At 51.4% G+C, this 17,822-nt stretch overlaps 1 protein-coding gene across 6 annotated transcripts; it reads left to right on the plus strand.

Moving 5' to 3' along the window:
* Positions 1-2: 2 nt before the first annotated feature.
* LOC134484032 (X-linked lymphocyte-regulated protein 5C-like) lies at positions 3-17,333 on the plus strand. 6 transcript variants are annotated; one of them, XM_063280408.1, is made up of 9 exons: positions 3-139; positions 10,125-10,261; positions 10,811-10,880; positions 11,789-11,823; positions 12,879-12,996; positions 13,723-13,822; positions 15,256-15,354; positions 16,730-16,834; positions 16,929-17,333. In XM_063280408.1, exons 2-9 carry the CDS (start codon positions 10,156-10,158, stop codon positions 17,001-17,003), a joined length of 708 nt encoding a protein of 235 aa, XP_063136478.1. In that variant the 5' UTR covers positions 3-139; positions 10,125-10,155; the 3' UTR covers positions 17,004-17,333. The 6 variants fall into 6 exon arrangements, with proteins under 6 accessions (XP_063136478.1, XP_063136483.1, XP_063136480.1 ...); XM_063280413.1 differs by having other exon boundaries at positions 10,814-10,880; XM_063280410.1 differs by lacking the exon at positions 3-139 and adding an exon at positions 4,475-4,589.
* The last annotated feature ends 489 nt before the right edge of the window (positions 17,334-17,822 follow it).

Genomic DNA, 17,822 nt, shown 5'->3' on the forward strand with positions numbered 1-17,822 from the left:
TCGGGAAAACATTCTCTCCTAGTAGCCAGTTCTCTGAGGAAATCAGGAAGTACTAATCCACCCACCCGGGAGGCTGACTGTTCACTTACATCCCTGTCACCTGCTTCTCCCACCATCCCCTGCAGCTGCACACATGAAAGTAAGTAAGGGTGCAAACAGTACAAAAGGTGATACTGCCGTTCCAGGGTGCCCAGCCTTAGATTTGACCACAGAGGGTCTGGGATGAGGCAAGACAAGAGATCCCAGTTTCCGTCCTCCTGCCTTCTAAAATAAGGAGAGCAGGGCCCACCTCTGAGAGGGCCGCCTTTTGTTCCCCTTTCCCCTGCCAGAATTAGGAAGGCGGGCACTTTGTCTGTTTCTCCTGACGCAAATAAGCATTCCGGATCACTCGGCAGGAAACGTGGAGGACCATAGACCTCCACAGGATAGAAAACAGCACAGGAGTTCAGGTGGCAGCGGCATCAAAAAATCCATCCTGCATCTCAAGGAGGAAGCGGAGAGAGTCAACTTCAAATGGCAGGGGGCTTGGGAAACCTCAAAGCACCCCCCTCACCCCCAGTGACACATTTCCTCCAGCAGTGCCACACCTCCCAAGCCTACCCAAAGTAGCACCATCTACTAGGAAGCAAGAATGCAAATGCCCCAGACTGCAGAAGATTTCTCATTCAAACCGCCACCACCACCCACAAGGCATGCACACATACACAGGAGCGTACGTGTAGGTATGCAAGAGTATGTATACACACACACACACACACACACACACTCACACACACACCACTCACACACACACACACACACACTCACACACTCACTCACACACTCACTCACACGCACGCGCGCGCACACACACACACAAGCATACACAATCATACATGGACACACACACACACACACACACACACGAGCATACATGCACACCCACCCCCTTCCGCAGGCACAGAGGAAATTGTGTTCCACTAAGCTGTCCCAAGACACGCCTGCCACTCTAGGCAGCCATGCCTTCATCCAGTGAGATGTCACCAGAATAGATGACACCAGTTTGGACAGACACCTCTTCAGGGTTTTTCTACTCTGCTCATGGCATATATACAGATCCTTACACAGAGTGACTTTGGTCAGAGTGATTTCACTGAAAATGCTTCCAATGCCTGTAAAGTGACGGTGATTTCCTTCTGAGGTATTCTGCTCTGTGTTTGTAGCATGCTCGGCTCATCTCTTCATCGTGAGGGCTAATTCGGGACTTTTCCACTGCGATTTGGGCTGCCTTGAGCTTTGTCATGCCTATATCGGCTTGAATGCCTCTGTACAGGGAAGTGGCACTTACCTAGGAGGGGTGGATTGACCCCGTGCTGGGCTGATGGAACATTTCTCATCTTGATAGACACGTAGATTCCCCAAACCCCAAACACACACAGCACCGGAGCCTTCACAGTAATTCTTAATCTCCTTCCTAAATAGTCAGGTGGAGGCTGGCTGGATTTAACTGCCTCTCTTGTATGTTTCTTGCATCTCCCAAGGCCTGACTCCACGGAACACGTGTTCTGAGCCCCCATGCTTCATGCATGCACAGATGATGTGGTGGTGAAACGTGGTCAACATAGATCCCCAGCCCTTGGGGGAAGACAGTAGGACCATGAAGTGTCAGAGCCGGAGGGGAACAATACAGTGATAGCCAGGAGTCTCAGTTGTCCTTTAGATCAGACAAAGCTCTTGAAGGCGAAAAGGAAGGGGGCCCTGCCCCTTGTGTACTTTTGCAGTCCTCACTGGACGGACACCTGGGTCCTCTGGAGTAGCAGCCACGAGCGATGGTTAGACAGGAGGGGCTCACTGCGGCCCAGTGTGCAGGCACGACCACAGACACCGGTCCAGCACGCACATCATCTTCAAGTCTCAAATTACAGTCCTGTGATTGTTTGGTGGGTGTCACTTCATCCAGTCTCATGCATGGCTTGGAGCTTTCAGTTGGGCATGCACAAACTGGGAAGTCACCTAGGAAAGGCCGGCATCTGCATGTGAGCACTAACCCTGGGAAAGGAGGGTCGCAGGTGATTGTCCTGAAAGGATGCCTGAATAGCTGAGCAACAAGGTATTAGGGCCAATGAGGTGATGCCATGGGCCTCAAGTCCACCCTGGAGTGGACAAAGCCCAGAGGGCCATCCTTGGAGAGCTTTGTCAAGGTGCTAGGGACTGGTAAGGGGCGTGTGTGTAGGGACAGCACGTCTGCCCCTGCAGAGACAAGGGACCCTTCCACAGGGCCCTTTGTGTGCCCCCGCGATTCTGCACAGGTCCACGCATCCTGCTGTCTGGCACGAAAACTTCATGGTCCTACTGGCCTGGTCCTCCCAAAAGGGCTGTGGGCCTGTGTCGTCCATGCTTCACCACCACAGCATCCATGCGTGCACAAAGCCTGGGGTCTCAGAACACAAACAGGTTCTGTGAAGTCAGACTTTAAGGGGGGACTGAAAAACAGGCAGCGGAGGTGTTCCGGGCACATTAGGCCCTTCCTAGGTGCGATCCCAGTTTCTGCACGGACAGCCGAAACTCAAGTCAATCTTGCGCATTTACGGGGCGTGCTGGCTATGGCAGAGGGGTGCGAGATGCAGCATCATTGGCCAGGCTCACACAGGGCAGACATGGTTTTCCACAGGGCAAGAGGATATGAGGAAGACCTGGGACCTCCCAGGAGGAGAAACGGGGTCTCAGGGATTGTGGTGGGCTATGTGTGTCCCAGTAGGTGAGCAATTAGGTACTGAGACCCAGGAGAGTCCTGAGGCAAAGGTCCAGCGGGAGCCTGAATTCCACAGTGGAGTGGAGGAGGAGGGGAAGGGTGGTGTGGGAAAGCTTTGATATGAAGAAGCAGGGACTGAGAAGGGTGGGCAGGACAGCACGTGTGCTTGTAGAAGGACTAGGGATCTTCCACGTGGCCCTGTCTGAAGACGTCCTTGGGCACAGCAGACAGTCATCCAGGTCCACACTTCCACAGTTGGGCCTACTCAAAACAGGTCTATGGGTGTTTCGGGTCCTGCCAGGCCTCAAGGGCACCGTTTCCTGTTTACAAACGCAGGGCTGCTGGTGGGCCTGTTATGGTCTCATCCCCCACACGCAGAGTAGCTGTACCCCTCTTGTTCCATGAGTACCAGCTATCTTCATATTGTTGCTTTAACGTGCCTGCCAGTCACTGACACGGAGAAGTGACTTGCCTCAGAGCAAGGACATGCTGGCCACACAGCCTGATTTGTTCTGTATGTTCCGAATGTTCTGTATGAGGTCTGCTAATCTTAAGAAATTCCAGGACGCTTTACGTAAGACCCACCAAATCAAAGGTCAACATGAGTCGTTGTGTTTAAAATATCTCGAGTCAGAGCTGACCACCAGGCAGCACTTCCTACACTTGCGTATGAACTCGTCGTGGGTTTTGCAGATTTTCTTTTCCTTTATAAGCTGACGGGGAAAAAATATATCCGTTGTCATAGTTCAGATAATTCTGAGTTATGTTCCTGGTCTGACCAGCATCGGGCTGTGTGTTCCATAAACTGTTCTTACTTAAATGAGATCAGTGTTCACATGGTTCGTCTGGCCATTCCTGAACCCCCAACAAGCTTATCTAAATACAAGGACTGGGCAGGAGCACTCATTCGCACCCATGCTTCTCCGCAAAGGTCGAATACTCTCTAGAAGTGAGGGCCAACCAACGTTGACCACCCTCCAGGCGAAGCAGGGCAACCGTGGTGAGGTGTGTTCTTCTAGGTGAGTGACCAGATATTAGGAACCGGGGTAGCCTCCCTGAGGTGATGTCTGGTGCTCGAATTCCACACCGAGTGACCTAGACCCCAGAGGACCGTCTGACGACATCTTGCGAGGGTCGCAGGGACTGGGAGGAGTGAACCGGGCAGGAGGTTTGCTTGGGGAAAGACGTGGGACCTTCTGCGTGGATCTTTCTAGGGTGTCTGGGTACTGCAGAAGTTCTCTGAGGCTGGGTGTCTACTAGGGCTCTTTGAAAGCGGCGTGGGTTCTTCAGGTCCCTTGAAAACCTCAACACGGCGATGGTTTTATTGACACACGCCCAGCCCCCGGCCCCAAGTCCCACATGAGTGACTGCCAGGTGGCCTCTGCCTGGGACCAGATTGGCAAATCTCATGCATGTGCACACATTTTCCATCGTGGCCCAGCACTTCCGGAAGTGACTTCGCACTAGCTGTGGCCTCCCCCGAGGGAAAGATGGGCTTGGTGGGATTGTAGGAGGTGTAAATCCCCTAGCTGAGCGACAAGGCACCCTGAGACATAAGGCAATACCCTCCGGGAAGCATCGGCCCCCTCACCCAGTACACTCTGGAGGCTTGGGGTGGGGGTGGGGGCGTTGGGGATTCTGTGGGAGGTGTAATTCCCTAGCTGAGGAACAAGATATCGCGAGACCCCAGCTGGAACCCTTCCGGAAGTGATCTCCAATGACACTGCCCACCCTCGAGGGTGAGTGGGGTTTGTGGGCTCTTAGGAGGTGCATTTCGATAGCTGAGCCACCAGGTATCGCGAGACCCAAGGTAAAACCCGTCGGAAGTGACGTTCAAAAGCCGTGCCCACTCTCCAGGGTAGGTGGGGTTGGGGGGACTGTGGCAGGTGTAAGTGTATATCCAGCGACAGGGTTTCACAAGGGCCGAGGTAAAACCCTTCCGGAGTTGACTTCTGATAGTTTAGCCTTCTCTCGAGGGTAAGAGGGGTTGGGGATTGTACGAGGTGTATCTCTGTAGTAGAGCGAAAAGGGATCACAAGACCCAGTGCAAAAGCCTTCCTTAAGGGGTGGCAAAGTACTGCGACCACCCCTTCGAGGGTAAGAGGGGTTTGTGGGGAGTGTGCGAGGTGTAATTCCCCAGCTGGGCTACAAGATATCGCGAGACCCCAGTTTCACCCTCCCGGAAGTGGTGTCCAACAGTCGTTCCCACTCTCGAAGGTTCGACGGTACGAGGAGTTCGGGGGAACTGTGGGAGGAGTGATACCCTAGCTGGGCTACAAGGTTCCCTGAAACTCAAGGTTAAACGCTTGAGTAAGTGATGTCGGAAAGTCGTTTCCACTCTCGAGTGTAAGTGGGTTTTGGAGTATTGTAGGAGATGCATTTACCCAGCTGGGAGAAGTGACGGCCAATAGCCCTGCACACTGCAGAGGATCAGAGTGGGTTGGCGGGATTGTAGGGGGTGAATGTCCGTCCCTAGGGTGGTGAGATATCGGGCACCCTCAGCGGTATACTGCTGCAGCTGACTTCTCACTGGCTGTGACACCCTTAAGGGAGACTGCTGTGAGGAGGTTTTTCCTAGCTGGGAGACAAGGGTTCCTGAGTCCTGTGCTAGAACACTCCCAGAAAGGATGTCTCCTTATTAAGCTTTTGCCACCGTCCAGGCTAAGAGCACATTTTGGGCACGGCTTTGGGGCTGTTTTCCTTGCTCAGTGCCTGTGCATCCCGAGACACGTGGCAATGCATTTCGGAACATGACGCCTCACAAGCGGTGACCACCCTGGAGGGCAGCTGGGGACGGGGGGGGGGGCGCTTATTTTCCTTGCTGAGTGACAAGATAGCGGGACCCACGGTAGTACATGTCTTCAAGCGACTTCTCACTAGCTGTGACTACCCTGGAGAGCAAGAGAGGTTTGGGGGGATTGTTAGAAGGTGTATTTCCCTAGGTGAGTTTCTAGACATCGGGTCACACAGTAGTACAATTTTGGATGTGATGTCTCACTGGCTACAAGATAACAAGGGCAACAGGGGTTTGGGGGGATTTTTTTTTTTTTTTGGTTCTTTTTTTCCGGAGCTGGGGACCGAACCCAGGGCCTTGCGCTTCCTAGGCAAGCGCTCTGCCACTGAGCCAAATCCCCAACCCCTGGGGGGGATTTTAGGTGTGTTTATTTCCCTTGCTCAGTTACTAGGTATCAGGCCCCATAGTAGTATACTTCCGGAAGTGATGTCTCAGTAGCTTGTACTACCCTCCACGGGAAGAGGGATTTTGTGGAATTGCTGTGAAACATGTTTCCCTTGCTGAGTGACTGGGGTACCTTGTTAACTACAGTAGTGCAGGAGGTGACTTCTCGAATTCCTTATGGAACTTGAAAAGGCCCCAGAGTTCAGTCTGGAAAGGTTTGTCAGGGCCACTGTTTCCTGTTCACCAGTGCTGTTTAAGCTGCTTTAGGCCCACAAGTGTGCAAGCTCAACATCCTGCCCCACCCCTCCCCTCCCCTCCCTTTCAGCCTGCCCCACTCCAGGTCCTCCACACCCTCAGTTGTCATGCTTGCTTTTCCAGATGCAGAGATGCTTATTTTGTGGGAAGCCTAGGTAGGCACGACCCCCCGCCCCTTTCTTGGGAAAGGACGGTATCGGGGCATCATCGTGAATCCTGTCCACCTAAGTTTCTGAAGAGGTATTGGGACCCAAGGTAGCCCGAAGCAGCCAGAGCTTCACTTCTGACTGTGACTGCAAGGAGGCCCAGTTGGGTGGTCTGGGAAAGCTTTGTCAGGACTGCAGGGCCTTAGAGAGGTGGGCCAGGACAGCATGTGGTGTGGAGAGAGAAAGGGGTGGGGGGCTTTCCCATGAGTCCTTTTTCTACTCTGAGCTGACTCCTGACATGTGGTCAGGTGGAGGCCATGAAAGGCAGGTCCATTTAAAAGGGCACACGGTAAGGGGCATAGTTCCAGTCCCTTCCAGCCCTTGCTACTGCAGTCCCACAGTTTAGTCATGTAGAGCTGCAAGCCCAAATCACACATGCTTGATTGCCAGATGGGTCTCACCCTCTAGCACCTTGGACCAGGCTCATACATCCCTTCATGCTGTTGCACAGAATCAGAAGTCATCCCATTCAGGGAAATGGGACCTAGCTAGGTCAGGTAAGCCTCTGAGGGGAAGAAGGCTGTCACCTAATCCAAGTGGGTCCCAATCCAAGTGGGTCCCTGCTCTGATGGTTCCACAAAGAGAGTCAGCCATGCGCCACGGTGCTTGGCTGTGGCATGGAGCACGACCTCGAGGTGTCAGTTCCCTGGTTGAAGTGATTTCTGAAAAGCATACTTCTGCCAGGGACTAGAAAGAATCCTGACCTCTGCTGCTGGTCCTTGAAGGTGTGTGAGGAACAGAGTGAGGGATGGGTGTTGAGGGAGGGGGGACACGGAAGATCCCCATTGATCCGTGTGTACGCTTTGGTCAGTGCTGGACCTCTGCATACACTGAGGCTCAGCCTTGGGCCCTATTATGATGGGGATGTCTGTCAATATTTGAGATGTCCGTCGGGCCCTTCCACACATGGCTGCTGCAGGGCCCAAGCCAGGCATGTGTTGACTCTTGGATCTATCCCTTGCGTGAGGACCTCCAAAGTGTTACCTTGTGTGTCTGTATGGTGCTCCCAGGCCACCCATTCCTCTCTGCACGGTCTGCCTGGACCAAAGATGAGTGCTCGGCGCTCACCACAGGCTATCACAGTGTGCCTGTTGGGCTAGCCACAACTACGTGAATTCGCCGAGGGGCCTCATACACGGCCAGACCGATTCATGTTCACCTGCTGGGCACTCGTTCCTTGCCCATATCACATACCACGCATGCCATGGGCCTCTCTGATGTACTTGTGCCAGCTGGGTCCACATGCTGGGGCCGTTCTCCTGCACAGGTGCTGTTCCACACAATCAGAGAGCAGGATTCTGGAGGCAGGCATGGGTAGGCGTTAGAGTCCTCTAAAGTGAAAGAGGTTTCTGGCGGGAGGGGGGTGTTTGATTAGGACCGTCTGGTGGGTGACTGGTTACTAGAGGAGGCCTCCTTGAAGTCCATTGTTGTGGAAACTGTCAGAGTGTGGAGGGTGAGATCAGGCTCAGGCATGGTACATCCAAGCTGGGCCCAGGAGGTGAGGTGCAGGTGCAAACAGAAGGGTCCTGGGGGGCTGCAGCTTACCACCGAAAAGTGTGAACCATTATAAGGGTCCCTCCAGGCTCTACTGTAGGCATGGAAATGAACTGCAAGGGACAAGAAGGAAATCCGATCCAGTATGTCTTAGCCTGTGTTGGTTCGAGCTACTAGACTCTCACCCCTGGGAAGTTTATTTTAGACATATTTAAGTACCATGCAATTGTGGGAAGGAAAAGTTCCGTAGAAAGAGTTAATCTCAGTTCCGTGTGGAGAATGACTACATGGAAGCCCAATTGGACTAATTGGAGCCTAACTACACGGAAAGCAAAGTATAGGTGACACCTACCTTGAGGATGCATTCTGCAACTTGGGGGCCTAGGATCTGGTGTGGTTTCAGTCCTACAGATAGTGTGGAGGTCACTAGGCCATAAAGCACGTTTTGACATCCCTTCCCTAAGGGAGGGAGGGTTCTGGGGGTCTGCATTCCACCTCGCAGCTGGGGTGTGTGAACGCTGCTCAGGCAGACTCAAGGAGAGGCAAAGGTCTGGGAATGTAGCCTAAGATGGGGGCCCCAGCCCGGGTGAGAAAGACTGGGGGGAGGGGAAGGCTGAACCTCATGAGAGAGGGATTCCCCAACTCCCAGTCTTCTAGTCCCCACTGGGAATAAATAAGGTAGAGTTTGGAAAGGGGGGGGGGCTGCACAAGCCAGTTTTGAGCCCAGGGACAGGGACAGGGGGAGGGGCAACTCTGGCTTAGCTCAGGGGCGAGTGTTCTTGTCCAAAGGTCAGAGGGGCCTTTTGCAGGAGACTTAGAAGGCAGGGGCTGGGCATGACTAAGACTTCCCCTCACAGGGGTTGGGGATTTAGCTCAGTGGTAGGGCGCTTGCCTAGCAAGTGCAAGGCCCCGAGTTCGATCCCCAGCTCCGGGGGGGGGGGGGGGAAGAAGAAAAAAAGGACTTCCCCTCACAGCGGTTCCTTGATGAGACAATCAGTTTGCTTGTCCAAACTGTTTGTTGCTTATTCATCGTGGAAAATGGGTTCAGGTGATTCACTCAGGGTGGACCAGAGATTGAATACGTTTTGCAGAAAGGAATGTTGGTGAAGGGGCCAGTCCATCTAGATACCTCATTAGCATGGAGAACTCAGGTGTTCTGTGCTATGGGACTAGTGGTCAAGATACTTGGGGGTGGGGTGGGGAGGGTCACGGTCACATGTTCCAGGACAGGAACCGGGTACGAGTAGTAGATGAAAAGCCCTCCCATTCTCCTGTACGAGAATTTACCAGGGTTTCTGTATCTGCTCAACCTTCCCAGATTTTGTCTGGTGAAACAGTGCCCCATGTCTCACAGGGTTTTACTGACTGACAAAGGAAACTAATGATGCAGCTCTGCGGGAGGGGGGAGGGGGGAGGGGGGAGTCTGAGATAAACTTAAAATTCAGGGTGTTCAGGTGTGACCTGACCCACCACAGGTGGCAGTGACCACCAGGCTGTTAACAACATCCACTATCCAGCGTTCTGGGTGGAAAAGAGGCATATACATTTCTTCTGTTGATGACACGAGCCTGCCTGCAGCCTTCACATCCCTGGTTTCTGTAGTCCTTGTCTGTGAGCACAGAGACTTCATGCCCTCCACAGGCTGTGTGTCATCTTGGATGAGTATACTGGGGAAGCTCTGCATTTGCCTCCAGTGTATCCTCTGGGTCTCTTCCTGGAGGCCTGGGTTTCTGTCGTTCTTCCGAAGCATCTAGACTGAGAGTGGGTAGGAATGTCACCTGAAGGGGGTTGGGGATTTAGCTCAGTGGTAGAGCGCTTGCCTAGGGAGCGCAAGGCCCTGGGTTCGGTCCCCAGCTCCAGGGGAAAAAAAAAAAAAGGAATGTCACCTGACCCTCGACCATTGCTTGCCAGGGCACGGCTCCAGTGACCTCATTGGCCATTGGAAGATTGGTGTTTGTGACTAGACAGCAATATTGGATCACTTGGCTTGGGGTCTAGCCCAGCTTGTCTTACCCTGGTGACAGGAAACCAGGAGAAAGAGCTTCTGGGTTGTAGAGAGCTCTGCATTCAGCCAGGGGAAAAAAATGGGAGAGGATGTGATTAGACCTTGCGGGATATTGATGTCACCCTTCCACCTCCTCTTTGCTCCAGCACAAGTGCCAGCACACATGGCCACAGCCTCTGGAGCCCTGGTCCCTGTTTTCATTGAGCGTCATGAAATTCAGCATCTTTATGCTGTCTGTGCATACCAACATTTCAGGAATCCCATCTGACCCAGGAAGGCTCCAGCCATGTCAAGCAAGGAGCAGAAGGCCATGAAGAAAAGTGCCAAGCGCCCGAGGGTAGATAAGACCCTCCCATCAGATGACTCGAGGAATCCAGTTGCAGCCAATCCTGGTAATAACCGATACAGGGCTTAGGGGTCTGGGTCCAACCTTGGGGATGCTCTACTACTTGGCACATGGAACATGGGGGCAGTCTGTTGCTAATCAGGCCATTCCATGGTATTGCGGCTGGGCAGGCTGCGGTGGTGGGAGTGCGGAGCACAGAGGGCAGGGCGATTGAGATTCAGACTCTGACCTCGGATTCTCAAGCATGCTCTGTCTGGGGTTTGGTCCTCACCGGACATTCTCAGCCCATGGCATAGATACAAGGCTCCCAGAGACACTGGTCTTGGCCAGCATGCCTCTGAAGAAGCCCGGGGGTCACAGGGAATTTTCTCGTAAGGCGTGTACACACATGTATCTGCTGTCCCTAGACTCGGGACAAGCTGAGTTTCACCTGTGGGGCTGGGGTGGGTGAGGGGCATGAGTTCCGGGAAGACTGCTTCCAAACCCATGTTTTGGACATGGGCTCAACCAACTAGAGAGTGGAGCTGTTTCCCATGCAGGATGATGAGAACAGCATGCTTCATTTGCAACGGTTTTTCCTTCCTTCTCAACGCAGCAGACAGTCCAGCTGTTGGTACCAGTGAGATGGGCAGCCTTTCCTCAGGATCAGACTTGAAAGAGGCCAGGTGATGTCTTAAAGGGCTAGCCTTCCCCATGAGGTAGTTTCAGTGTGGTTGTGTGCAGGTATACAAAGCAAAAGGTTCCCTGTGCCGGAAAATGGGTCTAAGTGGGGACGTGGTGCTAAGTGAAATAGGCCAGCCTCAAAGAGACTACTGCCACATGTTTTCTCTCCTCTGGGGTTCCTGGATTACAAATACGTCCAGAAAATGATATGACCCGAACTCAGAGGGGAGACTGGGAAGAGGCAGGCAATACCCAGTTGAGGGGAAGGTTAGCAGGGCTCAAGGGGAGGTGGTGAGAGGTAGAATCTGGAGGTTGCACATGATACCTGGCATGAAAGTTGAAGAGATACTGTCTGGGTGATGGAGGAGGACTAGCAGGAGGGTCTCGAGGAAGGAGGAGAGTGAATGTGGCTGGAGTGCTGGACACACGGGGGGGGGGGGGTACGCACCTTTATGATACCCTCTGCTTCCCCTTGAACGGATTCTGGGAACCATTTAGTATAAAATCCGCTATGCTGCCGGAACACAGCAGGCACAAAATCACCTCTTGAGGAGAAGAGATAACTTCTGTGCAGCTGCCTGCAGTTGGGCAGGGAACACCTGGGTTGTGGTTTTTGTGAGCCGCCCAAACCCAGCTTTGGGTGGGATTCCTGGGGATACAGTAGGCTTTCAGTCACTTGTGCTCCAGGAAGTGACCCTTAGCCAGGTACCCATATGTATCTGCAAAGGACTCTTTGGTTCGGTAAGAAAACAAGGACAAAGGAATAAAATTAATGACCCAAAGAGAGGAAAATCCGACTTTATCCCACATAAGCTTTAGCCTCCGCAAAACACCAAGCCTCTCCTTTTCCTTCGATGCAAACTTCGGATGTTTGTCCTCAATTAAGGATTCTGTGTTATTTTTCCCACAGGGAGCCTGTTCCAAAGAGGATGCAGAATTTCAAAGGTAGGTTTGAGCAGGTCTGGTAGTCCCAGAAGTTTCTCTCCAACCCTCCGACTTATGCAGGTTGAGAATGTGGTCGCTGAGAGACAACAGAACTCTGGAACAGTTCAGTGACTCACAGGATGTTTCTGAAGAAGAAGTTGTCCTTTGGCCTTCAGGGGTTACCTTTACCTTAACTTTTAAGATGCTGCCGTAAGCAGGGGAAATGTTGTAGCTGTTACCCAAGCTGTTGGGAGAGCTTCGAGCTTCCTGCTTCCTGCTTCCTGCATCACTGAAGAGTGTCATCAGAGGTGATGGGTGAGCAGATAAGTCTCTGCTCTTTAACTTGCTGCAGGAGTGGTACGTGAGATTTCAACAGCTGTTGGTCAGGTTCTGAATTAAATCAGTTTTCTGGCTTTCCAAAGTTGCTCTCCTCCACAAACCCGTGCCAAAGGAGAGCTTGTAAAAATCGCCTTTAGTCTGTAGACATTTACGAGCCTGGTAGGGACCTCCCAAGGCAGCACCAGGCAGAAAAACGAGATAGCTTGTGCACTTCCTGCATGCCACACTAGCTTGTTTTCTGTCGTCCAAGGTAACAAAAGTCGGTGTGCCACGTGTCCCTCCAACCAAGACAGGTTTTATTCACTTGTGTCGGTGGACCAAGGCAACTTTACTAGAGAGCCATCATCAATTCTTAGCCAGCAATGTAGAGTCAGTTCATACAAGCAAGGAAGTCTGACAGCGCTGCTCTTTCTGGTGCAGAAGAACTGCTTGGGTTTTGAAGTGTCCAGAAAATTGATTGTCAAGTGGCATTCTTTAGTCGAGCTCGATGCCCCATGCCTGTATTCCTAGCACCTAAGAAGTAGAGACAGGATCAGGAACTTGAGGATGGCCTCAGTTACATACCAAGTTTGAGGCCAGCCTAGGCTGCAAGAGGCCCCGTCTTTAAAAGCAAAGCAAGACCTGACAACAGATGCATAGGTTTTCATATTATCCTGTAGGTGGTGTCTCTGGGAAGAAAAAGCACTTCTTCCTCTGGATATGTGATGTGAGGTAGTGCCGTTTCTCTTCTTGCATAGGTGATGTTAACAGGTTACTTAGGGAAAAGAGGAAGCAGTTTGAAAAGGATGTAAATGCCTCTTTCAGAAGCCTGAATGAAAACCTCCAGGGTATTTTGAAAGCTCAGCAAAACTCAAGGTAACATTGTGACCACGGGTAAAGGAGATCTGTATAGCTTTTACTCTAGCCAAGTCATCCTGTCTGCCATCTCGATGGTGCCCAGAGTCAGATAGCTGATGGGTTTTCCAGAGCACAGCCTTTTTCTCTATGACCTGGTCCTTTTCATAACCAATGAGAACCCCTCTTTTATGGAACTGAGCTGTGTTAGGCTCAAGACTGGCAAGACTGCCTTTCCTCCCCTATCAGATAACAGTACAGGTCACTTCTAGTAAGGAGGGCCAGTCCTCTGTGGTCCACAAAACTGTCCCTATTAGGAGATATCACCAGAGCTCTCTTTTGTAAGCCCCACGTGGGGAAAGGGTTCTGTGTGCTCTGTCTGTCTGTAAACCCCATAGGGTACGTTGCCTTCAGGACATGGACTTAGCCTCTCAGAATGTATAGGTTACTCCATAAGGGGAAGGGAAGATGAGTCTCATTTTAAGCCAGAATTGCCACCTTGGGAGAGCATACGCTAATACACCCTCACTGTTTGAGAGGGAAGACATGTGAAATGATGTCTCTGGTAGAAGCTTAAGACAAAATTCTTATGGAATGAGTGTCAACATTTCACCTCTCATGAGTCAGTGTAATTTACTCCCCCTTTCTCTTTTGCTCCGAGCTCCTGTTTCCCAATGATGAGTGTGTGTCATTGGCTTGCCCGCACCCTGTGTGACCATGCTCTGTAATCAGTACTGTGTTTTACAGGGAGGAGCTTAAGTCCATATACTGTGAAACGTTTGGGTCCCTGCACCAGAAGTGGCTGGATGAGGTGGACAGAACAAAGGATGAAGAAGAACACCTCAGCGTGAGTGGTGCTCTCAGCTTGGAACACATCCTCTGCTGTGGCAGGTTCCCTGGTGGCAGGGTTTCGTGCAGCAGGTCTGGAGGGAAGGGACAGGACATGAGCTCAGGGAGACAAGGAGGGTGGTGGGTGTGGTGAGGAGAGATGGGCCTTCCTCCCTGACTCGTTTCTTTTCCCTGTGGAGAGATGACAAGGAGGGTGATGATGGGTGAGGAGCCAGGTTGGTGGGGACATCTGGGGATGAGCAGGTAGCGTCTGCAGAGTGCCGGGGAAGGTATGGGATTGTGTCCTGAGCGGGGAGCCTTCAGGATCCCCAAGGTGCAGATGCCAAACAGTGGGAGGGCCCCAAGTAGCCTTCTGACATAGGGATCAGGGATGCAGAGGACCCATGTGGCTGTGGCTGTGGCTGTGGCTGTGGCTGTGGCTGTGGCTGTGGCTGTGGCTGTGGCTGTGGCTGTGGCAGGGCAGATGGAGACTTGGGTGTCAGTGGTTGGAGTTCAGCCCAGCCCTGTCCCCAGAGGAGAAGAGGGAAAAGGTTGCCATGCAGTGATGGACCTGTGATGGTGACTGAGTCACCTTTTCCCTGGAGGTGAGAATGGGGTTTTGGGGACAGGTACTGTAGTCTGTGGTGCCTCTGGGGTTCTTTCTTCCTGCTGGAGGATGGAGCTGCCTTCTGGAGATTCTGACTTCCAGAGGTGGGGAAGCGGAGGCTGGTGTACTGAGGGAGATGGAGATGGAGATTGATTCCAGTCTGGCAGTGAAGAACATATTCTCTAGAACCCACCGATTCTCCCAGGGATATAGCCAAAGTCCTGAGGGCTGCTCATTTAGAAAACTCAGGAAAATCATTAACTTTCCTGCCTTAGTTTCCTAGAAGTAAATGGTTCCATCTTCTGAATTTTTTTTCTTGATGTGCAATTGCTTGAAAACAGGAGCGGATAACGGTGGTTATTCTTCTTCTCTGTCATTCTTATCTTGCTGATAATGTAGTTCTTGGGGTGTCACCATGTGGGGAGTCACTGACAGGTGAGGAAGGTTTAGTGAAAAACCTTTTTGGAAAGATGGGTTCGCTTGGAAGCCAATCTTTGTGCCCATCGAGTTTGACCAAAGAATCCCAATACGTTATGAAAACTGGGCCACAGTAGAACGTTTTGTCCTTAATTTTGGTGAGGTGGGAGTTCTACAGATTAGATGTATCTCATGTTAATTTCAAAATGAGGAGTTAGTTCATGTGAATTTTGCCCGGATGTGACAGAATGTGTCACTCTGTGACCGGCCAGACACCTGTCAGGTTGTTTTTGGTACCGAAGGTCATGTCTTCAACCTTGATCATGAATGGTAGACCCCACAAAACACCCCGGGAAGCAGTTGCTGAAAGCAGCTGGGTTGGATGCTCAATTGTATGACACTTTATCATTGATTTCCTCTTTTTTTAGTTTTTAACTCAGAAGCAAATGAAGATTTTACAGACGGCTATAGCGGATCATGAAACCAAGCTTGAAAACGCCAAAGATATGTGTGACACATTTTTGAAGGTCTGGTAGATTGCACTCGAGAACAGAACACATCCTTATGTCACACCACGTGTCTATAAAAGCAGGAGGGAGAATGACCCTTTCTCAATCTGTGGGGAAAGTAATTAGCTTTGAAACTGGTGATCCCATTCTCGTTGGAATGTTTGCCCCACATGTCAGAAAAAGGCTTGGTTTTGTTTAACCCAGGAAACTGATGACCTTTACCTTTAGTGGGAGAGTGTGCTAGCATGGGAGTTGCTGACTGGAGCTTTGGTCTCCTGATCGCCCTCTGCTGCTTCTCTCAGGCTTCTGTACTTCCCTAGACCTCAGCTCTGAGGAGTTAGTTGTCCTACTGAAACAGGGCCCTGAAACCCCTTCCATATTTCCCAGTGGCCTTCCTTCTTAATTCTCCCTCTTTCCTGTGTCCTCTGCAAACACCCTTCCTCCAAAAGCTCCACTGGCTGCTTCTGTCCTGTCTTCCCTCCTCCTCCCCATTCTCCAGCTTCCCCTGAAGTGACTCCTGTTCCCTGTGCATGCTTTGAGTCTGCTCTTGGCCCAGGTAGTTCCCTGTGCCTTGTCTTCCCTATGGAAATCCTATGATTTCACCACTCAAAGTCGCCCTGTCAGTCCTCCTCAGTCACGTGTCCAGCAGGCTCTCCTTCCTCACCCATTTTCAGCTAGTGTCCACGCCCTATGCCCCCCTTTTTTTTCTTTTTTCTTTTTTTCAGAGCTGGGGACCGAACCCAGGGTCTTGCGCTTGCTAGGCAAGCGCTCTACCATTGAGCTAAATCCCCAACCCCACGCCCTATGCCCTTAAGGTCCTCTGGGCCCTGGGAATAGGGCAGAGACTGGACAGGCATTTTTTGGTTGGTGGACAGAAGGTGACACGGTTCTTTCTCCTGTGTATCCTCCACGTACATCCTCTGTACATGTTCTTTGAGAGATGATCAGAGGGGATCGAGTGCTCACTTCAGCTTTTCCTAGCTTAAAAGGGCATGCGATTGCATGCTGTGTCTTCTCTGTGAAAATTACATTCCGTGGACACAGCGAACGAATGGTTCCTAACCCCTGGAAACCTTGGGGGGTCTCCAGCACGTTCCTGTGCCTCTTTCCATGTCTGCTCTGGGTGGCGTTTACCTGCTCATCCATCGGTTTCCTGAGATAAGTGACTTAGGCTGTTCTCGTCTCACAGTGGTACTGAGCTCAACTGTGGCACTGCAACTTTTTGTGGAGAGTTCATATAGGTGCACAGGAAGTAGCCACTGTTCTTACTTTGATTCATGACAGGGATCATTTGGATATGCAATGTCGGTGCTTTTGAGATTAAATGAGGCGAGGTGTCAGTCAGTTCAGGGCTCCAGGATCAAGTACCTTCTTTTGTTGTTGCTTGTTTCAGAAAGCCAAGGACTTGAGTCAACACCGCAAAACCTTCATTGGCAGTCAGCAAACTAAAGTGGAGAAGGAAATCGCCAAGGTGCAGGACAGAGTTATCGTGGAAACGGTAAGTCATGTGTCTTTAACACTGTGCGCCTCGGGCTGGCTTCCTGTTAGCAGAGATGAAATGAAGATCCTCTAAATCTCCATTTTTCAAACAGCAAGAGCAAGACGTATCCGTTGTTCAAACATACCTTCAGTCCCTGTTCCATGACTGCTCTGAAGAAACCATCTGAAGCTCACACGTAGGATGCACAGGGAAGGGAGCATTAGCCACGCTGAGAAGAAGTTAGTAGTAGTGGATGCAGCTCCTTTCCCTTTACCCTTATTTGTTACAGTTGACACTGTTAACCATTAACGGAACCCCCAGCAGTTCTGTGAGTAGCAACACTTAAGTGTGGGACGTCCAGGCCCACGACAGCAAGGGAGATACATTCTGCCCGGTAGCAGCGGCAGTTACATTTTGGAAGCAAATGTCATTTGATTTTGTGGTTGGTTCTCTGTCACTTCCCCAAAGTGAATGTCACCTTACTTTAGGAAGAAGTGAATAAAGATGGGACCCGTTTTGCTGTGCATGCTTTCATTTATACATGAGGTCACACAGACCCAGTTCCGTTGCAGTTGGGACTTGCTGGGACTTGCTGAACTCAGGCGTTTCTGTGCTCGGATGTGCTAAACTGTGAACAGGATTCCCACAGCAGAGCCAGATCCTAATGTGCTAGGCTGGGGCTGTGGCAGTTCCCAAAGACACCCAGACTCATTTCAGTGCTGTCTTCAACACGGGTTGAAAGATACCTGCCATTACCTTTGGTTTAAAGCATCCTATCAACCTGTGTCTGTGTAAGCGTTTGTGGGTCCAGGGTTTTGGATGGGTGGTTTACCAAGACCATTTTCTAGGGTGCTCCTCAGAGAGTTGTTTAATATTCCTCAGATCCTTCCACCTGCATGTGTGTGCGTTTGTCTAACTCCAGAGTCATTCTCTTACCCTTGCCCTGCGTGCTGTATCTATTAAGACGAATGCGTAGACTCTGTGTTGAGTACATTTGGGGTTTTTT

The sequence above is a fragment of the Rattus norvegicus genome, chromosome X (assembly GCF_036323735.1).
Source record: "Rattus norvegicus strain BN/NHsdMcwi chromosome X, GRCr8, whole genome shotgun sequence".
Taxonomy (NCBI): Eukaryota; Metazoa; Chordata; class Mammalia; order Rodentia; family Muridae; genus Rattus; species Rattus norvegicus.